This window comes from Oncorhynchus mykiss, chromosome 11 (genome assembly GCF_057628025.1).
Source record: "Oncorhynchus mykiss isolate SJ-2025 chromosome 11, ASM5762802v1, whole genome shotgun sequence".
Classification (NCBI taxonomy): domain Eukaryota; kingdom Metazoa; phylum Chordata; class Actinopteri; order Salmoniformes; family Salmonidae; genus Oncorhynchus; species Oncorhynchus mykiss.
In genome coordinates this window covers 57,427,924-57,452,474 of record NC_143032.1, presented here as the reverse complement: position 1 = coordinate 57,452,474, position 24,551 = coordinate 57,427,924, and the positions used below count along the sequence as shown (strand labels likewise).

Genomic DNA, 24,551 nt, shown 5'->3' with positions numbered 1-24,551 from the left:
CATGTTATCTAGAGCGATCGTGACTAACTATTACTTTTTTGCCTACATTTACTGACACCGGTCATATTCAGCAAGTGTTGTGCGTTCGTAAATTCATCAGTTATTCCAGTTATTCTACGCTCTGGCACACTGATGAGAGTGCTCTGAAATCAGAGTAGATAGTCAGTGAATTTGCGTACGCAGAGAGATGCTAGCTGGATAAGTCTTTCAAGTTCTTGCTAGCTAACCAATTGACACCTGCATCTCTAGCCGTGTATAGCCACCGAAAAACGAGGGGATAAACTTAGTCACTCACCCACTCCTCCTAGCAGTTGGCTAGCTAACGTAAGGCTCCTTGTTTTTAGCTTTCTACATAAATAGATACGCTAGCCTATTAGCCACGTTATGACTGACTTGTGATATTTGCTCATGTTAGTTTGATTCTATTGACATTCACAGGTTTAGTTACATTCGTCCGTTTTTGTCCAAAATATTGAGTCATTGAAACTGAATCAGTGCATAGGGAATGGAGGCAGCAAACAATGTACCAGGCCAGCTGTGACTTACAACCAGATGGCAATATTTTTTTGGACTACCAAGAAATGTAGTGATGAATTATATTAATAATGCATTGAACTGCATCAATCCGTTCTACCAACATTGCCTTAGTGTACATGGAATGTTGAGTCAAATAGAACCCGTTTTTAAAACCTCTTATAAAGTTGGTTTTGTAGCATAAACTGGGAATTGTATCTTTTTTTACTGATATTATGATTGTCTGTTTGTTATCTACAAAGTAGTTAAAACGCTGTCAGTTCCACTTGAACTACGAGTAAGGAAATGTTTTGATGAGGTTTGATGCTATGCTGAATTATATTATTTACATCCTCAATAGGCCTTAATGGCACCACTCTCTGCTACAACATGACTAAGGCCTATCCAATCTAATTTGTATTGGCCTATGTAATGGTGATGAGCGATCTCAAATAATCTCAATGTTGAAGAAGCCATACACAGCCAGGTGGATGTTTTTTCTTGTCTTGTTGATGATCTAGTCTGGATCCTTATTGTTCGTTGATATTAGGTTAGTTGTACCACTGCATTATCACTGTACAACTGCATTATGAAAAAAAGCGGTATTTGTACAAGGTCTTTCAAAAGATCATAGAAGATAAAGATCATCATAGTGGATATATAACTGTTCCAGATCTACATATTACATTAGTTCTCACAGAACAAAGAGCAGTGATGAAAACTTTCTATCTTAATCTATGCCGACTCTGACATTGCTCATCCAAATATTTTATACATTCTTAATTCCTTTACTTTAGATTTTTGTGTATTGTTGTGCAATTGTTAGATATTACTTGTTAGATGTTACTGCACTGTTGGAGCTAGAAACACAAGCATTTTGCTACACCAGCAATAACATCTGCTAAACACATGTATGTGACCAATACAATTTGATTTGATTTGAAAGGGAACTGCAAACAATTAAATGGGAAGGATACTTATGGGAAGGGAAGGATGCTTAAGGAAAGAAAAGGATACTGATGTTCAGTTGTGAGGTATTCAGAGGTGTGATGAGCTGAGCCAGTTGAAGCGTGCAGTGAGATCTAGCCTCCGGCAACAAGGATTATCACCATGCAAGTCAGGACAGAGCTCCTCACATTGTTCCTGTTATAGAGGGTAGATAATGCCGAGTACTAGGCTTTGAAAGTGTGTCTGCAAGTCATGACAAGGAAGTGTGTGTGCGCGGAGAGAGAGTCAGCGGGAGAGCAAGAGAGCATACTGTGCTTTGTGATTTGTCTCCCACTCGTGTCCTTCGGAAAAGAGGAGGAAGAGGGAACCGTCTCCAGGAAGATACTTAAGTTAACAAACTGAGGAGAATAGAGGGCAGGGCACTCTGCTGACCCAGTTGGCTGCAATATGCCCTGTATAAAGTGACCTTTAACCGTAAGTCTCCTTTGTGATTTAGAAATAAATAATACATGATGTCAAGCCCCTCCTCTCACGCCACCTCCCTCAGTGTGGATGTTGTAATAAACCTGCAGGGGAAAAATTCCACTTACTCCACCCAACACACAGCCTCAAGGAATGAAAAAGAACAGGAATAATGTTAATCATCTCTTTATTTAAAACGTGAGCTCAGGTTGAGTCCTAAAATCCTAATCATGAATACATGCACATACTGTACACTACCAGTCAAAAGGTTTTGAAAACCGACTCATTCAAGGTTTTTTCTTTATTCTTACTAATTTCTACATTGTAGATTAATAGTGAAAACATCAACACTATGAAATAATACATATGGAATCATGTAGAAACCAAAAAAGTGTTAAACAAATCAAAATATATTTTATATTTGAGATTCTTCAAAGTAGCCACCCTTTGCCTTGATGGCATCTTTGCACACTCTTGGCATTCTCTCAACCATCTTCATGAGGTAGTCACCTGGAATGCATTTCAATTAACAGGTGTGCCTTCTTAAAAGTACATTTGTGGAATTTCTTTCCTTCTTAATGTGTTTGAGCCAATCAGTTGTGTTGTGACAAGGTGGTGGCGGATACAGAATATAGCCCTATATGGTAAAATACTGTATTATGGCGAGAACAGCTCAAATAAGCAAAGATAAACAACAGTCCATCATTACTTCAAGACATGAAGGTCAGTAAATTCGGAATATTTCAGGAACTTTGAAAGGTTCTTCAAGTGCAGTCGGAAAAACCATCAAGCTCTTATGAAACTGTCTCTCATGAGGACCGCCACAGGAAAGGAAGACCCAGAGTTATCTCTACTGCAGAGGATAAGTTCATTAGAGTTACCAGCCTCAGAAATTGCAGCCCAAATAAATGCTTCACAGAGTTCAAGTAACAGACATCTCAACATCAACTGTTCAGAGGAGACTGTGAATCAGGCCATCATGGCCGAATCGCTGCAAAGAAACCACTGCTAAAGGACTCCAATACTAAGAAGATACTTGCTTGGGTCAAGAAACACGAGCAATGGACCAGTGGAAATTTGTCATTTGGAGTCCAAATTGAAGATTTTTGGTTCCAACCGCCATGTCTTTGTGAGATGCAGTGTGGGTGAATGGATGATCTCCGCATGTTTATTTCCCACTGTGAAGCATGGAGGAGGAGGTGTTTTGGTGTGGGGGTTCTTTGCTGGTGACACTGTCTGTGATTTCATTAGAATTCGAGGCATACTTAACCAGCATGGCTACCACAGCATTCTGCAGTGATACGCTATCCCATCTGGTTTGCACTTAGTGGGACTATCATTTGTTTTTTAACAGGACAATGACCCAACACACCTCCAGGCTGTGTAAGGGCTATTTGACCAAGAATGAGAATGATGGAGTGCTGCATCAGATTACCTGGCCTCCAAAATCCCCCGATCTCAACCAATTGAGATGGTTTGGGATGAGTCGGACTGCAGAGTGAAGGAAAAGCAACCAACAAGTGCTCAGCATATGTGGGAACTCCTTCAAGACTGTTGGAAAATCATTGCAGGTGAAGCTGGTTGAGAGAATGACGAGAGTGTGCAAAGCTGTCATCAAGGCAAAGGGTGGCTATTTGAAGAATCTCAAATATAAAATATATTTTGATTTGTTTAACACTTTTTTTGGTTTCTACATGATTCCATGTGTGTTATTTCATAGTTGTGATGTCTTCACTGTTATTCTACAATGTAGAAAATAGTAAAAAAAAATAAAAATAAAGAAAAATCCTTGAATGAAAGGTGTTCTAAAACGTTTGACCGGTAGTGTACATTTATTAGGATATCATTTAGAGTAAAATGAAGTTCAAAGCAATTGAGGGCCCTTTTATTAAATCAAATCAAATCAAATTTTATTTGTCACATACACATGGTTAGCAGATGTTAATGCGAGTGTAGCGAAATGCTTGTATTAACTGCGTTTCCAGTATACAGCCAACACAGAATTTCACATGCACCATGAGAATGCACCTGTAAATTCTTTCAATGCATAAAAAAAGTTTACTCTAATTCAAGCATGGTTTTTCACAGCACAAGACATACCCGACTACCCATGTACCTTTTATCAGATATGACTTGGGAAAAGGCCAAAGTCTATAAGCTTTTCTTGGCTCTTCATATCATTTTTCTGTCTCCACTTCCTTTATCTTGAGCTTGCTGGGGATTGTCATTTTGTGTTTGTATGTTGGTTCACGTAGTAAGACTGTCTCTCTTTTCGCCCCCGCCTGTCAATTCTCTCAGCAATTTATAATTACGACTCCAGAGGCGAGCAGGAGCTGTCTCTCCAGGTGGGAGACACTGTACATATACTTGAGACATTTGAAGGTGAGCATGAACAGTCTAGCCTCACTCACATACAACAAGCTGTTACACGTTAAGGAACAGTTTGCAACACTCTGGAACTTTGTAAAACATTGAACCAAGGCTGTGCTCAATACCAGACATGCATGGAAAATTATCAGCGATGTTTAATGAAATGCTCTTGAAAGATGGAACAGTCAATATCAGCATCTGGATCGAGTTTGCCCTCTTCTCATCAATCTTATCTTATCTATTGTATTTATCCCTATATCTCTGTCATGTCTCTATTTCCATCTATCAATCTCTAATCTCCCCAGGCTGGTACAGAGGGTACACATTACGGGACAAATCACGGAAGGTATGGCAACAACCGTACATCCGTTCATAGTGTTTCATTGAAATGAGAAAATAGTTTGAAGAAGAGGTTTATGTTTCATCTCACAGGGCATTTTCCCAGCCTCGTACATCCACCTGAAGGAGGCGAAAGTTGAAGGGACAGGGTAAGGTGTCACTCATTTCATGTCATGTTATTAGACATGCATTGTATTTGGGATATCTGGTTATTTCTTTCCTTCCCCCTTCAGCCAACAGGAAATAGTTATCCCAGGAGACCTACCACTGGTACTGGAACTCGGTGCCACTCTGAGGGAATGGGCACAAATATGGTACAAGCTGTATGTGGTACGTGGTAAATATTAGTTTCTTATCAATCTCCCTACTTGCATTTTATTCACATTACCCTTATACTGTTATCCAACTCTGACATTCACTCTGTTTGGAAAAGTGTGATTATGTAAGTCTGGGTGGCTGTGATGATGAATATAACTGTTTGTTTGACAGAACAACAAGACCACTCTCTTCAGGGGCGTACAGCAGATGGCCTACAGCCTCATCGAGTATCGATCTCAGATAGTGTCAGGAACATTACCCAAGGATGACCTTGTGGAGCTCAGGAAGAAAGTCACAGCTAAGATTGATTATGGAAACCGGTATGAATTGTACTCCATTCCACTGTGACATAAACGTGCTTGTAAAGTCATTGTGCTAAGAATATGCCCTTGTAAATCTGTCTAAAACTATATGGGATTCTTTCTGTACAGGATTCTGGGTTTGGACTTGGTGGTGCGAGATGACGCGGGGAACACTCTGGACCCGGACTGCACCAGCACAGTCAGTCTGTTCAGGGCCTTTGAGAGTGCATCCCGCAGTATAGATGACAGAATACAGGAGGAGAAGGCATGGGCTAGCTGGTGTTTTTCTCTCTCATTTGTCTCTCTGACTAATACTGGTTGCCCTGCCAGTGCATTGTGTGTTCGCTCATATAGTGTCTGTGCTCCTCTGTAGACCCGTCTGCAGAACCTGGAGATGAGGCGCCAGTCCCTGTTCAGCACGGTGCACACCTACAGTCTCTTCGTGAACCTCAAGAACTTTGTGTGTAACATCGGGGAGGATGCAGAGCTGCTTATGTCACTCTATGACCCTGACCAGTCTGAGTTCATCAGGTCAGATATCAATGTATTCAATTCATTGCATTATAGTAAACCAGATAACATCACTACCAATACCATTTTCTGACACCATAAAGAAGTTTTTATCCCGTAATCATGTGTATTCCATGTCACATATATGCAGATATTGCATAACATTATATCACCCTTTTGATATATTTGTGTATCTTGTCAAACACCGAAAAAGGGTTGTTACAGAGTGGCTATAGTGAGGTAAGTGAGTTGGGATTCCTGATTTGTTTATGTCTGCAGTGAGAACTTCCTGGTGCGCTGGGACAGCATGGGCATGCCCAAAGAGATTGAGAAACTCAACAACCTGCCTGCCCTTTTCACGGTAACAGATGAAACCCTCCCTTCTACTTTCTGTCTTTTTTCTCTGTTGTAAATGTAATAAACTAGTAGCCATGTAGCCTGACAGATGGGCAGTGACAGTCCTTGGATGGGGCATGCTATGCCATGCCATTTATTTCCTCAGACAGGCTCTGAACTGCTCACATTAAGCTTTATGTAAGCAGATTTGCATAAGATATTGAATATTTTCTGCCAAGAAACTTTAATTGTACTTGCATTATGTAGTTCTTATCTTTGCATTAAAATTCTCTCCTCCAATCTGGTCAGGATCTGAGCAGCAGTGACCTGATTAGGCCACGTCTCTTCCTCGTCTGTCAGATTATCAGAGTGGGCAGCATGGAGCTCAAGGAGGGCAAGAAACACACTGGAGGGTTAAGGAGACCATTTGGTGTGGCTGGTGAGATGTCTATTAATGCTTCACTATATTTGTTTGCTCACATTCACATTAAATTCAATGGAATTCAATTAATCTGAGATCAGAACACTTCCCATACTCTGAGTTTGAATGAATGGGTAAATTGACAGCCTAAATAAAAAGTTACAGTAGGAATCCCTGTCCTTGATAAAAGCCAGACACACCCTAAGCACACCTGCACCTGCTTACCTTCCTGACCCCTAAAACACTTCCAGGTTGTGTGCCTCGCCAAAAGTTTTTAACAGCCCTCTTTGTTTTGAGTGAAGGATTACATTTCTGTGTTGGATGAGAAATGGTTTCCTCGGGTGTCACAACAAATGGACTGAACCCAGAATCATTGGGAACAATAGAGCGCTCTCATTTCCCTCAGCTATTTCCTAAGAAATGACACATTTTGAGAGAAAGAGGAATGCCGACTGAACCATCTATTGCAACACAAAGCTCAATGTCACGCAGACCGGCCTGCTGGAATCCTACCTATGCTGTTTTTGTGGAATTCTCTTGTTCTCATTGCTTCTCTGGTACATTGCAACAGGTGTGTGAGGGCCATATAACTAGTTTTCAAACACAAACTACATTGTGGCTCTACTCTGTAGTTTACTTAATCAGAGTGAAAGACCTCTGCTGTAAAATAGCTCGAGCTGGGAAATCAAATACCAAAGATATTAAAGTGAGGCCATGCTAGCAGCAGCAGTGGCAATAACTAGATAATTGAATTGATATCAGCTTATTATATTAGCCATGGCCCCCTATCACCACAGCATTCACAACGTCATCGTCTCTGTCCACAGTGATGGACATCACAGATATCGCCCATGGAAAAGCAGACGATGAGGAGAAGCAGCATTTCATCCCCTTTCAGCAGTGAGTGTTTTAAAATCTCCAACAGCCTCTGCTCATTTTCACCCTGTGTTAGTGGTCCCCACTCCCCAGTCCATTTGAAATCAACCTGCTCTTATACCATTATAGTCAAATGACAAATGGCTTGAACTCTGTTAGGATACAGCATTATGCTTTCTATTGCTATACCATACTGTAGATCAAGTCTAAGTTTGTTGTACAGTGTTAACAAAAATGCTACTGGAGACTGTTTACCATTCATTCTTGGTCACATGCACTTTTATATTTTGTGGATTTTCACCTCCAGTATCTTAATATGCTTTTCGTTGCTTTATGTTTTGTGATCAATCCACGTGTCAGTCCCACCTTTACAATCTATTTCTCCCCCTCCTATTCCTTCCCATTTCTCTCAGGATAGCTATGGAGACCTACATCCGTCAGAGGCAGCTCATCATTTCTCCTCTCCTCCCATCCCGGGTCATTGGAGAGAACGAGCCTCTCACCGCCGTCTTCAACAAAGTCATTAACACCCGGGAGGTCAACCACAAGGGCCAGGGTAAAGAGAGACCCTCACTGACATGATGTGGCAACAACTCACCAGTTTGCCCAGAATATAGCAGAGTAGAACAGAATATGAAATACAAAGGAATATAACTCAGAAGGGGCTTTTGAAATGTGGGTCATGGTTCTAAATAGGACCTTTACAGGTTGTGTGAATCGATTCTGAACATTCTGTTACTGTCTGTCTTACTAACTTTGTCTTCATTGACGGGCCCTGTTGGGTTCTCAGGACTGTTTGTGACACTGAAGCTGCTTCCTGGTGACCTGTCCCAGGTCAGGAAGGACTACCCTCACTTTGTTGATCGCACCACCGCCATCGTCAGAAAGATGGGCTTCCCTGAGATCATCCTCCCAGGTGCCATAAGTTTACATTTTCATCTTTTGTAGCTGAATTGTCTGAAACAATGGGTTGCATACTTTGTAGCTGCCTTTACAGCAGTGACAGGCAATAGATCCTTGTTTAGTATTAACCAACTAATTCTCCTCTAGGGTATGTGAGGAACGATATCTATGTCACCTTGCTGCAGGGGGAGTTTGACCGTGGTAAAAAAACGTCACCCAAAAATGTTGAGGTGATGTTGAGTGTTCTAGATAACGATGGCAATCTCATGGAGGTAAGGGTGCCGTCCTAACATTTATACGTGCTTCCACCTTTCTTTCTTTAACAATTTTGACCTCAAGTATTGCATGTCGGTCATGTAGGTTGGTTGACTGTAAGACAACATTGCAGTTCAGGGTTTGTTATAAAATGACACCAATTAATGTTTACATGGGATGTATAAAATGTTCTTATCTGCAAAAAAAAGTATCCTATGTTTGACTGAAGCTCATTCCATCCCCTTGAATAGAAAGCAATATTTCCTGGAGCTGGATATGATGGGATCACAGAGTACAAGTCTGTAATTTACTACCAGGTCAAGCAGCCAAGCTGGAATGAAACAGTCAAGGTACAGTTCACTTACCAGCATCCCAGGTGTTTCTGTCAGGACTCTCCTCATGGTGGCTCAAGTTCAGCAATTACTTTTCCAAATCAATTTGGCTCTATAACAATAAAACCTTTAGAGGAGATATTGGCAAGGATTGTTTCACGCATACAAAATGCTAGACAGACACCAGATATGACTTTCTCTGTCTATAATCTTGTCATGATACACTCCTCTCCTCATCCTTTTCTTCTCCCCCTACAAGGTGACTATTCCTATTGAAGATGTGGGTCGCTGTCATCTCAGGGTGATGTTTCGACACAGATCATCTCAGGACTGTGAGTGCCTCACATTTCTAAAAACACTCGACAGCCGGGCAGCCTGCCCTAACCCTCTGGGAGCTGGTCAGCATGAGTATAAATGTGTTCCTCAGAGTTGGTTGATTGGGTCCCCACTGACACGACTGTGTTTCCTTTAGCTAGAGACAAATCAGAGAAGCCGTTTGGCATGGCGTTCGTCCGCCTGATGAAAGGAGACGGAACCACGCTGAGAGACGGCAGACATGACCTCATCGTCTACAAGGTGGGACCAGCACACCAGTCTGTTACTGTCACTAGGGTTGTTAAGAGAGGGTATATTGTTTTGGTATCTTTCAAGGATTTGATGTAATCTATCACAAGACAGTGGCCCTTTTGGTTACTTCAAATTATCACAGGTGTCTGTAATTGTCTCTGGCCCTCTTGTGGCCTTATCACATATGAAATAATTAAATAAGATTATATAAAAAATATATAAAGGCAAAGCTGTAAAACATTCGCCTAAATTTAAACTTAAAATTAAATTTAAATACCATTGGTGTTTAATATGAGGGTTTCAGCCTGATATATTAAGAGCGTTGGGCCAGTAACCGAAAGGTCGATGGTTCGAATCCTCGAGCTGGCAAGGTGGCCCTCTGCCGTTCTGCCCTTGAGCAAGGCAGTTAACCCTAACAACAAGTGCTGCCCGGGCGACCATGATGTGGATGTCGATTAAGGCAGCCCCCGCACCTCTCTGATTCAGAGGGGTTGGGTTAAATGTGGAAGACACATTTCAGTTGAAGGCATTCAGTTGTGCAACTGACTAGGTACCCCCCCTTCCCTATAAAGATTTCAGTAACATTGGTAAATTACCAGTAGCGTTGCAACCCTAACTGTCACAGACCCTGTATGATGTAGACATCTTGGTGGAACCAGAAGGTTCTGATACATTTGACTACAGTTGGAGATCTTTCTTTCCCTGTAGGGATTATTTTTCATTATCGATTAAATGGTGAAGTAATTATATTTTATATAAAATAAAAAGCTCCCTGGTCAATGAATATCAAATTGCATATCAATGAATATGTTTTAGTATTATATATATATTTTTCTCTTAGGTTGACGCAAAGAAGTCTGAGGATGCAAAAACATACCTGACTCTGCCAGGCTCCTGGGCTGAAGTGGAGGAGAAGGAGAGGCAGACAGGGAAAACCTTTAACCATTCAGGAGTCATCCCACTCACCAAGGACAGCTTCCAGATTGGCACTCTCACCTGCTCCACTAAACTCACCCAGAATGGTACTGTTGTAGGACACAATCATCTCTAATCTATAAGCACCATGGAGGAAATGGATATGAAACAACATCTTAAGTATCAAATACAAATCAGAGTGGTGTTGACATACTCATTCAAGTTTATATGAAATGGGTCAGTAAAAGTGATATGCTGCTGTTCCTCTGCTGTTTTCCAGTGGATCTCCTGGGCCTGTTGAACTGGAGGTCCAACCCTGAAGAGCTGGACCAGAACCTGCAGCGCCTGATGGAGGTTGAGGGGGGGGAAATTGTCAAGGTGAGTCTGACTGCTCCAGAGTTAGCATTCTTAACTGGCTTTACATACAAGGACACCCTAGCCTAATGCATTTGTCTTTTGTGGTCTTAGTTTCTACAGGACACACTTGATGCCCTCTTCAGTATCATGATGGAGACTTCAGAGGAGGAGACTTATGACACACTGCTGTTTAATGCTCTGGTGAGTTCTGTACTCGTGGGTTACTTACTTGCATTAAGTTATCAGGGTTAATGGCATCTGTCATTAATATACCAAAAGACAATTGTATATTAGAAATGATTAATGTTACACTATTTTCTAGCAGGATTCTATATTACACCGGTTCCTGACTGTGCTCTGCATTTCTTCTAGGTGTTCATAATCACACTGATTGGAGACATCAAGTTCCAGCACTTTAACCCAGTACTGGAGACATACATCAACAAGCACTTCAGTGCCACTCTGGCTTACATGTGAGTCGAGCTCTCTCCTTTCTCACATTTTCATCTCTATGCCGTTCATTTTTCCTTCCTCCTGTTTTGACACCTCACCACCCATTCAGAATTCATTTATATGTAATTACTGGTGTGCCTGAGTTCCCTATTCCATTTATTTTTCAGGAAGCTTACCAAGGTTCTGAATTACTATGTGGGCCATGCAGATGAGCCTGTCCTAACCGAGAGACTGTACTCAGCCCTCAAAGCCCTCAAGTACCTGTTCAGGTTCATCGTGCAGTCCCGGGTCCTCTACCTCAGGTATCATAGCCGTGACCTTCCTTCCTCATGCATACTAGTACATTTGCGAGACAATATTAGTTTGTTTGTGAAATGAGCAATGTCCCTATTTTGTTTACTCAGATTCTATGGGACCAGTGAGGATGCTTTCTTCAACTCCATACGGACACTCTTCCTGTCCTTCAACACACTCATGGACAGACCGCTGGATGAGGGAGTGAAGATAAAGGTGAGTTGGTTTAGGGGAGAGAAACTGGGATTGGCACTAACATGGTACTTCACCTTCTTTAATGCACACTTTGTTAGCATGGCATAGCCTGGTAATGCAACATTTACTGTGTTATTCTGATAATTGTCAGCTGTTCAAACCAGCTTACCCTTTCTATGTTCACTGAAGCCTTATGCTGGCTTCGTGAAAGATAGTTGAAGTCAAGTTTTACTTGATAAACTGCAGAAGAACGTGAATTAAAACACTTTCGAGCTGACTAGAGCTGTAAAACACAGAAGCCTTATCCAGTGATATTTCCCCCGTGTTCTTTTTTAAAGACTTTTGAGACCTTCGTCTTTTTCAGGGGGCGATACTAAAATACCTTCCCACCATCATTAATGACATCAAGAATGTCTTTGATCCTGTGGAGCTCAGGTAACTCCTTGTAATGACTTTTCAACTGTTGAATCGGCAGAAATTATACTTTTTTCCTGTATATAAAATGTCCTTGTCTCTTTCTGAATTTCATCCTGTCTCTCTCACTAGTGTTCTTTTGACTAAGTTCATTGAGAGCATCCCTGACTCTCAGCTGGTGCGCCAGAAACTTGGTTGCATGTGTAAGATGGTGGAGAGTGACCTTTTCAAACAGTCAGGTACTGTAGCGCCTCTCTGGCTCAAACATAACTTTAGAATGATCTCTATTTAAAAACAGAACCACAGGATGACACATTTGAATAGGCTCTATTCCTCTTTGACCCCACAGAGTGTCGAGATGTCCTCTTGCCGCTGGTGACAGACCAGCTGAGTGGGCAGCTGGATGACCACTCCAATAAACCAGACCACGAGGCTTGTGTTCAGCTGCTCAGCACTGTGCTGGACAACCTGGACCGCAAGAATGTGGTGAGTGGCTACTGGCTATAGCACACCTCTATCTCTGCAATTAGACACATTGAAATCCCTGACATCCATAACTCTTAACTGGATTGGTTTTGATACATTCATTTTTGATCTGACCTGTTTGTGTCCCAGGGTCCAACCCGGGGCCATGTCCAACTGATAATGGAGCGGCTGCTTCGCAGGGTCAATCGCACTGTCATCAGCATGAGCAGAACCTCCACTCTCATTGTAAGACTCATACTCAGTACTCTGACAGTTCTTCAACTCAAAAGAAAACGTCAAGTTATTTTCAATTGTTCATTTGGAAATTATTTATTTTAAGTTTCCATGTACAAGGCACAGTCCTGAAAAGCTGCTTCTATGCATCCTATGAATAACTTAGTCGGCACTTATAAGCATACAACAATGAATGATAGCTTATAATTAGCTTCAAAGCATGAAACATGTTATATGTGGGAACCTAAAGTAGTTTTACAACTAAGGTGACTGATGCTCTGTTATCTCAATGGCAGGGTCATTACCTAGCCTGCATGACCGCCATCTTGAAGCAGATGGATGACATGCACTACGCCCACTACATCAGCACCTTCAAGACCAGACAAGACATCATTGTAAGTGGGCCGGCACACCTCCCCTGCCCTGGGCATAGCTCTTCCTGAATCATCCAGTCGATAGCTGGCATTCAACCACTGGTGCTTGTAACTGCTCCTGAAGTGATTATTGTTTATAGACATTTCATGGGACTGACTTGGAACATTGTGAGGATCTCCCTGTCCTTGCATCTTTACTGAACTGTGTGGGTCTAATATGAGAAATGCAAGGGGACTGCTGTGCATAGTTCAGCATGTTACTAATCGGTCAGAAACAGAACCCCACATGTTTGTGCAGACATGAGATGCATACATCTAGGTACTTCCACTACAGGCAAGGTAACTGTTCTCTCCCTGGCCCACTACAGGACTTCCTGATGGAGACATTCATCATGTTTAAGGACCTGATGGGGAACGTTTTCCCCTCTGACTGGATGACCATGAACCTCCTGCAGATTGGTGTGTTTCTGCGGGCCATCAACCAGTACTCTGAGGTCCTCAACATGTACTTCATGGACCAGACCCACTTTGAGCTGCAGGTGGGTCTCCAGTCGCCACCTTCTGATGGGGTGGACAAAATACATCCGTGTCTCTCTGCTAATGTCAACTTATTTAGGTCAATCATTGTCCCAATGTCTGTGTAAAAACTATCATATTTTATTTTTTAGCTCTGGAACAACTACTTCCACTTGACTGTTGCATTCCTTACCCACAAGTCATTGCAACTGGAATCCTTCTCTCAAGAAAAACGGAATAAAATACTGAACAAGTATGTTTTATTTATTTCTTTGGTTCAATTAGTTTAAATACAAATTCCCTTAAACTATTAATACAAAATATAAACATTTCCACAGAGAACTGAATTTTATGTATAAGAAATAGTGCTGTAAGTTCGTGTGCATATGCTCTACAGTATATAGTATAATTCTATGTTGTGGTTACAGGTATGGAGACATGAGGAAGAGCATTGGCTTTAAGATCCGAGATATGTGGTATAATCTTGGTAAGTACTGTCCGGGGGTTGTTATCTCTGTAAGACAGAAACTCAACAAATAAAGACATCTATATAATGGCCTGTTCAGTGGCAAAAGGCTTTGAGGACAAGGTTTTATTGCCTAGTTTCATGGTGGTGGCCTGCTTTTTGTTTACCGCTTCATGAGTTTACTGTCCTGTTGTTTGCATGAAAATGGAGAGCCACTTACTGCCCTTTCAAATGATTTTGCTTCTGACTTTATGCATCCCTCAGGCCCCCACAAGATGAAGTTCATCCCGGCCATGGTGGGGCCCATCCTAAAGGCTACCCTGGTGCCTGAGCCAGAGCTGAGGAAAGCCACCATCCCCATCTTTTTTGACATGATGCAGTGTGAGCACAACTTCACTCCCAGCCGCACCTTTAACATGGTGAGATAGCTGCCCACGGTAGTGCTTCCTGTCTGGCTTTACAGTATCACTGTACACAGAGGCTCCCAGCTGTATTTGGCTGAGCAGATTTTTTTTGTCTTTCTGTACCTGTAGTTTGAGAATGAACTGATCACCAAGTTGGATCAGGAGGTAGAGGGAGGCCGTGGGGATGAACAGTACAAAATCCTGCTGGAGAAAACGTAAGCACCCTGACAGAGGCTAATTCCTTTTTCTTATTAGTCATGTCATGATTTCATAGTCGAGACCTAAATATGGACTATATAACTCCCGTATTCATTGACATTTTGCATTGTTGGTATTGTGTAGACTACTGGAGCACTGCCGGAGGCACAGATACCTGTCTCAGTCAGGGGAGGAGCTGGCTCTGCTGCTCAGCAGTCTGCTGGAGAAGCTACTGGCCTACCGCACCATCACACATGACGAGAGCCCTGAGCTCCGCATGAGCTGCACCGTTAATGTCCTGGTATGCCCTTACAGTACATCACTAAGAGACAGGAGAGCCTACCAGGTGCTAACTAACACCTCGGACTGGTTTATGTGGAACTCAAACTCTAATCAGAAAGATTGAGCCACCTCAGAAGAATATTATATCAAGATGTTATGTTTCTACATTGAAGCAATTGATTTTAACCCCAAAAATATTATCAAACAATTGTACAGAAGCTGAGTTTTGCCGCTGTTTTTATTCTGGTTGTGACAGAACTTCTACAAGGAGAAGAAGCGGGAAGACATTTACATTCGGTGAGACCGATGATTCAATGTATACTCTTCTTTGGATCCCATTTTGTTAGCTATCACTCTGGAGAAACAGGAAAAAGTCTCTGCACACTTCCAGTCAGATGCAAATATATTTTAATTATAGCTGGGCTTTCGGGTCAGCCGACCTTCTTCAGAGCAAGGTCGACTGACCGAAAGCTCAGCTATAGTCAAATAAATGTACATCTGACTGGAAGTGTACGGAGACTCTTTTTTTCCTTTGTTTCTCCAGTTTTGCATTTTACCTCCAGCACCTTTACAAATCAGCTTTGGGTGTGCGGTAGATTCTACCTACTATCTGTTAGATATCACTCTAAAATACTGACCTCGTCCTCAGGTATCTGTACAAGCTCAGGGATTTGCACCTTGTCTGTGAGAACTACACGGAGGCAGCATACACCCTGTTACTTCACGCCGAACTCCTCGAGGTCTCAGTCAAATTAACATTCAATTCGACTTTCAATGAAAACAACCGTCTTTGGCTTATTTCCCTAAAATGCCAGTTAACATACTATGACATACATTACTAGAAAACTAAATGCACTTTGTGTATTGTATATATTGCCCTCCTCAGTGGTCTGACAAGCCCTGTGCCCCACATCTGATCCCCGGTCATGGCAAACATGTCTGGACCCAGCAGGAGCTCAAAGAGAGACTCTTCCAGGAGATCATCTGTAACCTGGACAAGGGCAAAGTGAGTTCCCACCCTCACCCAGTGACCCTATTAGGAAGCATGATGTACATATGTTGTCAAATATATTGTCACCCTTCCACTTTGCAATGGAGCAGAATGTTCTGTTTTCTCTTTTCAAAAATTGTTGAATGGCTATTTTTACCTTGTAAAGTAGATAATGTTGGGACTTTTTATGAAATGTTTTGGTTCTGTGCTGTTGTGAATCAAACAAATACATGTATGAACAACAAAAGTTTTTTTCAATTTCAACTTATTCAAGAAGAAATTGGGAATCGTGCAAGGGTGCCAGTATATTTCACAGCATATGTAGTCAGAGATCATATGCTACTTACCCCTGAACATACCATATGAGCTACTGTCAGAAATATTTGTGTCTGTTTCATTTGCTGCAAAAGAAGCTGAGGGCCATATTCAATCAAACATGGGTACCAGATTTCTGGGTTAGGCTAAACATTTCTCCTGTTCACCACAGTACATCAACGATGAAACCTGCTGTTAGGGTTTGATTGAAAAGAGGTGTTAGTGATGGACAGATGGTGATGTCTAAACCATGTTCACATCTCGTGTCTTTTTACCAACTGCTGCATTTATCTGTTCAGATGTGGGAGAAAGCCATTGAGATGGGTAAACAGCTGGCAAAGATGCACGAGAACCAGATGTTCGACTTCATGGAGCTGAGCCAGCTGCTGGTAAGAGGACTTATCATTTGCTATCGTGTTTTAGTCTGAGATTTAATCAAAATATTGTCACTACTAAATAGAAATTGTCCCTAAAACATGAAAACAGTAAAACCAAAAATGATTATCCTCTTAGTTTTTACATGTAAAAAAAAAATGCTTGTGAAGGTTCCACTTACAATGCCAGAAAGGGATAGCCCACTGCGAATTTAGTGTGAGGCCTTTTCAATAGGACTAGTTCAACTGCTGTACTAACAGGCTTTTCAGTGCCCACAAAGACTAGGAGTTAATTATGCCAATAAATTGTTCACGATACATTGTCAATGGCTAGGATGACCATGTCTTGTCTAAGACAGAAAGTCATTTCAGCTAGCTCAATCCAAATGACAGTGATAGTTGAAGAAAAAAAACAACCCATTACTGCAGAAACAATTTGAGGAAATGGGGAAGATATCAGAGTTGCTGCCACACTTGTGTCAAACCTTTTTTATCCAATAGTCCCACTCATGCATACAGACATACTGGCATCTGCCATTAGGAAGTAACATTCAGTTAATTATGCAGTGATACTCTATTTTAAGTCATGTTTTTGTAAATACTGTGTCATCGTGGTATTCAACAGTCCTGCAGTGGGGTTGTACAAAAACATTGTTTTGCTGCACTGCTATGAATCTATGTTCATTATGGATCCTCCATTTTTGACAGTGCACAGGGAACTGGTTAGCTTCTACAGTATTTTAAGTGTTTCCTGTTGTATGTTATCTTTGTTCCTGATTGTGGCTCTGTTAATTTAGCTCATTGTCACTACAGCCTCTATACTCTCCCTACTGTTGTACACAGAAACAGCAAGCCCAGTTCTATGAGAATATAATGCATGCCATGCGGCCTCAGCCAGAATACTTTGCTGTGGGATACTATGGCCTTGGATTCCCCACTTTCCTCAGGGTAAGATTATTACGTATTTCAAGTTCTGTCTCATTCGCCTGAGATATTTATATTTATGTGCCTTTTATTCATTTTACTTATGGAACTCTCCATGAAATGAAATGATAGTCAATATTAAAAATGTTTCACGGTGATGATGTAGCATGCAGGCGATACTAGTTATCAGTTCCATAAAGCAGTGGGGGATTCTATGGATTGAACACCTTCCATGATCTTGTCAGGTTCCGGTTAGAATAGCCTTCATTTGGCAGACGCACGTCTATTTCTACAGTGCAGTGGCACGTTCCTGTCGACCACAGTCCATCTTTGACATCTTCTGTAGCATGTCATTCAATAACAAAGTTCGAATTAAATCCTATCGTTCACATTTAATTTGCTACCGTATATGGAGGCTCACCATATCTGTGAACGGATTTGCTCATACAGAACAAAGTGTTCATCTACCGTGGTAAGGAGTACGAGTGGCTGGAGGACTTCAGTCTGAAGCTGCTGTCGCAGTTCCCCAACGCAGCCAGGATGACCAGCACAGCGCCCCCTGGGGACAACATCTGTAACTCCCAAGGACAGCGTATCCTTTAGGCCTGTTGCAGCATGCCCTCACGCTCCCAGCTATGAATGCTATTTAAATGTTAATTGGTGTTAATGCTTCTAGTCAGGACATTATTCAGTTGATGTATTTCCCATTATAGGTAAGTCTTATTATACCTTTCTCAAGGACAATTTTGAGCCAGTAATCCACTAGCCCCCGTCTCCGTTTCCCCCTACAGCACTAAAAAGGTTTTCGTTTTTTAATAATACACAGTCCTATCCTTACCTGCTCTTCACAGATATCCAGTGTTTTACAGTCAAGCCAGTCCTTACTGTGCCCGCCCAGTTCAAAGACAAGGGTGTTCCTGAGCAGATCCTGAAGTAAGGAACACAACAGCTTGTGGTTGAATACATTTTCTTAGTTCTTACTCATGCAACTCATTTGTTTGTCCCTCTTCCTCTCCCAGCTACTACAGAACCAATGAAGTGGACCAGTTTCAGTATTCCAGACCCTTTAGGAAAGGCGCAAAGGACCCCGACAATGAATTTGCAGTGAGTACCTGACACACAGCTCAGACTCACCATGCTGCAGAGCCCTAACAAAGACAAATTCCTCCATTCAACGCACACACTCTAAAGTCAGGAATGTAGCCCTTTTCCAATCAAATGCATTTTTATTTGTCACATGAAATGCTTACCTTCGAGCCCTTAACCAACAATGTAATTTAAGAAATGGAGTTAAGAAAATATTTACTAAAATGAACTAAACATTTTTTTTTTTTTTAAGTTACACAATAAAATAACAGTAACGAGGCTATATAAAGGGGGTACCGAGTCAATATGCGTGTAGGTAGGGATGAAGTGACTATGTATAGATAATAAACAGTGCATAGCAGCAGTGTAAAAACAAGGGGGGGGGGTGTCAATGTAAATAGTCCGGGTGGCCATTTGATTAATTGTTCAGCAATCTTATGGCCTGGGGGTAGCAGCTGTTAAGGAGCCTTTTGGACCTAGACTCGCTCCGTTACCGCTTGCCGTGCTGTAGCAGAGAGAATAGTCTGATTTGGGTGGCAGGTGACAATTTTTTGGGCCTTCCTCTGACACCGCCTAGTATATAGGTCTTGGATGGCAGGAAGCTTGGCCCCAGTGATGTACTGAGCCGTACGCACTACCTCGATGGTGCAGCTGTTGAACTTTTTGAGGATCTGGGGACCCATGCCAAATCTTTTCAGTCTCCTGAGGGGGAAAGGTGTTGTTGTGCCCTCTTCACGATGTCTTGGTGTGTTTGGACTGTGATAGTTTTTGGTGATGTGGACACCAAGGAACTTGAAGCTCTCAACCTGCTCCACTACAGCCCCGTGGATGTGAATGGGGGTGTGTTCGGCCCTCCTTCTCCGGTAGTCCACAATCATCTCCTTTGTCTTGCTCACGTTGAGGGAGAGGTTGTTGTCCTGGCTCGACACTGCCAGGTCTCTGACCTTCTCCCTATAGGCTGTCTTACGTTTCCAGTGATCAGGCCTACCACTGTTGTGTCATTAGCAAACTGTTGGAGTCGTGCTTGGCCACGCAGTCGTGGCTGAACAGGGAATACAGGAGGGGACTAAGCACACACCCCTGAGGGGCCACAGTGTTGAGGATCGGCGTGGAAGATGTGTTGTTGCCTAACCTTACCACCTGGGGGCGGCCCGTCAGGAAGTTCAGGATCCAGTTGCAGAGGGAGGTGTTTAGTCCGAGGGTCCCTAGCTTAGTGATGAGCTTTGAGGGCACTGTGGTGTTGAACGCTGATCTGTAGTCAATCAACAGCATTCTGACATAGGTGTTCCTTTTTGATTAGCAGTTGAATACAAGAGGTTGTTGCTCAAAACATTTGTGTTGTTGACCATTCAGTCGTCATATTTTCCGCCTCATGTTACAGACCATGTGGATCGAGAGGACAACTTACATCACAACCTATCACTTCCCAGGGATTCTCAAATGGTTCGAAGTTAAGTCCATCTCTGTTGTAAGTGTCATCATCATTACTGATAGAAATCACAGTAATACAAACTTACTGGTGTTAATGTGCTGTATGTTTAATCTAAACACTGTTGAGGACTCCCTACCACCCATAGCAAATAGTTCCTACTCACCCAATTTGGTCTTTTACACTTTGATGTCTCCTCACCTCTCCTGGTTTTCCTACTGGTCAGGAGGAGATCAGCCCTCTGCAGAATGCTGTGGAGACCATGGAGATGGCCAATGAGAAGCTCAGTAACCTGGTGCAGCAGCAGGCCTGTGACAGCTCCACGTCCGTCCACCCACTCTCCATGATGCTCAATGGCATTGTTGACCCTGCCGTCATGGGTGGCTACTCCAACTACGAGAAGGTTTCACTTGACTATTACTACCTAGGAGCTTGAATCCTATACAATTTTGTTTCACATTTCATTGAAGATTTGTAACCTGATATTCTTATTTTCTAGGTCACTGTTATTTTAGTTAGTATTTAATGTGCATATGACAACATCTTCATGTCTCAAAATGCTAAGCTTGTTTCCACCCCTTTTCTGTCTCTACAGGCATTCTTCACTGACACCTACATGCATGAACACCCAGATGACCTTGAGAGCATTGAGGTCCTCAAACATCTTATTGCCCTCCAGGTAAATTGTAATTCTCTCCTTGTTATTGAACCTGTACTTAGACATGCAGTACCTGCTATAAGAACAGAGGCTCCCTCCTCCTCTCCCCTCAGATCCCTCTCCTGGCTGATGGCATCCGAATCCACGGAGAGAAATCCACGGAGCAGCTGAAGCCCTTACACAACCGCCTGCTCACCTGTTTCTCAGACCTGCGGGAGAGAGTGGAGAAGCATTACGGCGTCATAACCCTGGTCAGTTTCCAATGGCAAACTCTTATTTAATGTAAAATTGTGCCAAATTTAGCTATTGGCTCCTCTGCCTCCCTATCAAACTTCCCTCATTCAAAGCAGAGTGTACATTATATTGCTGCAGGACCATAAATCTTGCTTAAGGCACTCTATTGTTGTTAGTGTTTTGCCTGTCATTCCGCTTAGTCCCTGCCAAGTTTCCTGATGATGTTTAATCCCATTTGTGTGTCCCAGCCCTGCTCTCTCACTGAAAGGAAGAAGAGTCGTGTGGGCTCCGTAGTGATGCCCTACATCCTGTCCTCCACCCTGCGCCGCATGTCCACTGTCTCCACCACCTCCTCAGGCCTCTCCAGCGGCTCCACCTCCTCTAACGGACCCTCCCGGCCCTCCTCCCAGGAGTCAGTCCCCCTCCTCCATCCTATCTCCTCCTCCCCCGGAGTCAGTCCCCCTCCTCCTTCCTCCCCCCTCCCCGGAGTCAGTCCCTCCACTCCCTCCATCCTCCCTCCCTCTTCCAAGGAGTCAGTCCCCCTCCTCCCTCCCTCCTCCCTTCCTGTGTTTGTCTCCCTCTCGGGCTAGTGTAGTCTGGTGTAGTCTATTTGTGTTGCTATGTTTGTCAGGAATATTTGTCTGTGCTTTTCCACATCTCACAGTGTGACATTCTGAAGTGTTGCACATGCCAGTATAACCATCTAACTGTACACCTCCCCCTTGTCTCTCTCTGTCCTGATATCCATCATCAGTTCGCTGTTGTCCCGTGACACTGCCAACGATCGCCGGGCCTCGATGTTGTCCCGCTCTGAGGATGACAACCGGATCGGTCGAAAGAACCGAAAAGAATGGAGTGTGAGCAAGTCACAGGTTTTGGTGGAGAGACAGCCAGACATAGATGAGGTAACTACAACTGTTTTGGGCTCCTGCACTAAGGCACAAATGGCTAATACATTCGCAGTAATTACTTGACTGTGATTTCAAGGAGGGCTGTATCTTTGTACTCTACTCCTTAGCAGACCCTTCCAGAGAAGCCGCAGAGACCCAAAAGTCTGCAATTTGGGGATCGTCGCCTGACCCTATCTCTGTTCCAGGGTGTTTCCTCTCACCTCAGCCTTGACAACCCACTCAGCCCCCTGCCAGCCTCTCCTCAGACTCCTCACAGCTCCAGTATGTAGCTTAGTTACACACAAGGCATACCTACAAAGCAGCCTATCCTACACATCCTTAAAGAGATGCTTACAGCTTCACTCTGCACACAGACATATAGAACCCTGTGCAGGATATCTGACCTCTTGTCCATGTAGTTCACACACAAATAGTTTTAGCTGTCATGCAGCCTAAAATGTGTGTGTTTTGTCACTCTCTCTCTGCAGCTTATTCATCTCTCCCCGGTGATAATGATGCCACCACTGACACTCCCGGAACACCCCCACCCATGCCACCAAAGAAACATCCCCATGAGATGTTTGACATCTCCCAAAACTCCCTTGAGGTATATCTTCACTGAAAACATCTATATTTTTAGTAAAATGCACATTGTGGAACAGAATATTTTTAACATGATAATTTTTTCCCCGGTCTCTCCATAGTTCCACCCTCCTCTGCCTCAGAAAATTGACAGCAAGCCCCCTCCACCTCCTCCTAAAACCAGGAAGTCTATGTTCCCTGGCTCCTACGAGAATAATCCTCAGTGAGGATCCTCCACCCGGACAGCCCCTCTCATCTGGTTCAGAGACCTGCTGCCTGGGAAAAGGGTTTGGTTCACCTTGTGGTACTGTAGCACTTTATTACAGTACTATTTCAGGACCAGTACTTTTACCTGTTATGTACTTCAGAATTACATGTCAACAATGGATATTTCTGATACTTACTACGAGTTATTCCAACAAGCTGGGTACGTGTTGTGTGTGCCCTGTGAATCTCTTAAGAAACAGAAGCATAATTGTTTCCATACTAAAGTAATTGAATGGTATGTTGTAAAATGGAGTGTGACAGATGTCTTTGTAAGCCGTGGTGCATTGGGTCACACGCCTTTTCATATTTTGAGGAGAGTCCATTTATAGTCTAGTTTCCTGGGAATGGGGAATTGGATGAAGGTGGATTTAATTCATGATTTGGGAAGTGTATATATTTCTGAAAAAGCAATAATAACAATGACCTTAGCATATTTCCCAAGGGTCTTTGAGATGATGTTGTATATAGTGTAGTATATATTTTGGGAATATCACTGCAAGGATAAGGAATGACCAAAGCTTCAATTTTGTCTTTTGTCATTATGTGTTGGAATCACACTGGACTATTCATAATTTCCAGTGCCTGTTTTGGGCATTCGTCAAGAAAAGCACAGGCGGTGACTGCATTTTCATGTTTTATTATGTGATATAGCTAGGTGAAAACCTTTTTATATTAGAATCACTATTGCTGATCAAGAGCAGGGAATTTGTGGTCTGTGACTGATTTTCAACAGACTTTGATTCTATTGTTGTTGATTATATAGTCTAAATCTATGGTTGCGACCCTGGATGACTTTTTGGTTCCCTCGACCCAGTCATAGATCATAGGTTGTACATGCGTAGTAGTCCTTTTGGGGGGAATTGAGATTTGTCATCAAAATGGAACTTTCCCCCAAATACGTTTGTGGACGATAGTCACATTGAATAACCTTGGCTAACTCATAAATACTGAGTAACTATGCATTACATATGTGTGTGATGAAAGCACACTAAGATAGTACCTCAATGATTTCAGAATCTTTAGAGACATGCACTGGAAGGAATTAATGTAAATTAGATTTTTTTAAATTGTATATTTTATGACGTTTTATAAAAAACAAAATACTGTATGTCTTGAACTCATGCTTTCTATACAAATTCGCTTGACATATTTAGCAAGTTGTCATTTTAACACGGTATGGCACAAACTCAATAATCTGTTTTAAAGTTGGCAGGTATTTTTTTTCTCCCAAGTCCTGGTGCATTTCATAGTTTCATTTTATTACGCTTTTATTGATTCATTGTTGTATTACTTTAACTTATTTTAAAGATTTCAAGTTAATTGGTATGCGTTCATCAAGCAACTTGAGTTGGACAGATAGAGACATGGTCATTTACATCGGTCTACTTTCAACAGTGAAAATGTCAACTTGATTTATATATCAATGTATACATTGTCTTTTATTATTCGGTTTCATATAGTTGTTATTTTCAAAACAATGCAATGCTCTCTTTGTCCTCTGAATTGCTCATCTATGCATGTAATCTTTCAGAATTTCAGAAATGACCTTTTCATGTATGTAGTGCAAGAATGAGTCAGTATTTTAGTTTAGACTATTTCCAGGGATCAAAGATATTTTAGAAGGGATCTAACCCTTTTTAAATGAGTTTTTCTAACAATGATCAGAACAGATATTTGTAAAGAGATTTAAAGCTTTATAGTAGCATGAAGAGATGTAATATATATATTTTTTACCAATAAAACTTGTAAATCCGACCAAACAAAAATAAAGAATTTAACAAA

The 24,551-nt window shown here is 42.2% G+C and overlaps 1 protein-coding gene across 4 annotated transcripts in view; it reads left to right on the top strand.

The window, feature by feature from the left end:
- Positions 1-24,551, top strand: part of LOC110535990 (dedicator of cytokinesis protein 5) — a 32,439-nt gene extending 7,888 nt beyond the window's left edge. Inside the window, exons 2-51 of one of the 4 annotated variants that reach the window (XR_005034678.2) lie at positions 4,222-4,305; positions 4,599-4,639; positions 4,726-4,781; positions 4,866-4,962; positions 5,122-5,270; positions 5,382-5,517; positions 5,626-5,783; positions 6,042-6,123; positions 6,408-6,537; positions 7,347-7,419; positions 7,809-7,951; positions 8,186-8,311; positions 8,446-8,570; positions 8,805-8,903; positions 9,145-9,217; positions 9,358-9,461; positions 10,294-10,474; positions 10,648-10,745; positions 10,836-10,925; positions 11,097-11,197; positions 11,345-11,479; positions 11,582-11,687; positions 12,031-12,101; positions 12,213-12,319; positions 12,430-12,566; positions 12,696-12,791; positions 13,076-13,174; positions 13,522-13,692; positions 13,822-13,922; positions 14,098-14,156; positions 14,400-14,554; positions 14,669-14,754; positions 14,882-15,038; positions 15,236-15,316; positions 15,669-15,759; positions 15,906-16,025; positions 16,625-16,714; positions 17,543-17,647; positions 18,074-18,215; positions 18,475-18,556; positions 18,643-18,727; positions 20,091-20,177; positions 20,365-20,541; positions 20,734-20,817; positions 20,910-21,047; positions 21,279-21,442; positions 21,785-21,935; positions 22,052-22,202; positions 22,409-22,527; positions 22,625-24,551. Coding sequence is in view for 3 of the 4 variants with exons in the window: in XM_021621426.3 (XP_021477101.3) it covers positions 4,222-4,305; positions 4,599-4,639; positions 4,726-4,781; positions 4,866-4,962; positions 5,122-5,270; positions 5,382-5,517; positions 5,626-5,783; positions 6,042-6,123; positions 6,408-6,537; positions 7,347-7,419; positions 7,809-7,951; positions 8,186-8,311; positions 8,446-8,570; positions 8,805-8,903; positions 9,145-9,217; positions 9,358-9,461; positions 10,294-10,474; positions 10,648-10,745; positions 10,836-10,925; positions 11,097-11,197; positions 11,345-11,479; positions 11,582-11,687; positions 12,031-12,101; positions 12,213-12,319; positions 12,430-12,566; positions 12,696-12,791; positions 13,076-13,174; positions 13,522-13,692; positions 13,822-13,922; positions 14,098-14,156; positions 14,400-14,554; positions 14,669-14,754; positions 14,882-15,038; positions 15,276-15,316; positions 15,669-15,759; positions 15,906-16,025; positions 16,625-16,714; positions 17,543-17,647; positions 18,074-18,215; positions 18,475-18,556; positions 18,643-18,727; positions 20,091-20,177; positions 20,365-20,541; positions 20,734-20,817; positions 20,910-21,047; positions 21,279-21,442; positions 21,785-21,935; positions 22,049-22,202; positions 22,409-22,527; positions 22,625-22,729 (5,561 nt within the window). In the remaining variant the exon portion in view is untranslated. Of the gene's footprint in view, positions 1-4,221; positions 4,306-4,598; positions 4,640-4,725; positions 4,782-4,865; positions 4,963-5,121; positions 5,271-5,381; positions 5,518-5,625; positions 5,784-6,041; positions 6,124-6,407; positions 6,538-7,346; positions 7,420-7,808; positions 7,952-8,185; positions 8,312-8,445; positions 8,571-8,804; positions 8,904-9,144; positions 9,218-9,357; positions 9,462-10,293; positions 10,475-10,647; positions 10,746-10,835; positions 10,926-11,096; positions 11,198-11,344; positions 11,480-11,581; positions 11,688-12,030; positions 12,102-12,212; positions 12,320-12,429; positions 12,567-12,695; positions 12,792-13,075; positions 13,175-13,521; positions 13,693-13,821; positions 13,923-14,097; positions 14,157-14,399; positions 14,555-14,668; positions 14,755-14,881; positions 15,039-15,235; positions 15,317-15,668; positions 15,760-15,905; positions 16,026-16,624; positions 16,715-17,542; positions 17,648-18,073; positions 18,216-18,474; positions 18,557-18,642; positions 18,728-20,090; positions 20,178-20,364; positions 20,542-20,733; positions 20,818-20,909; positions 21,048-21,278; positions 21,443-21,784; positions 21,936-22,048; positions 22,203-22,408; positions 22,528-22,624 lie in introns of those variants that run through there. The other 3 variants (XM_021621427.3, XM_021621426.3, XM_090190569.1) reach the window with 3 other exon arrangements.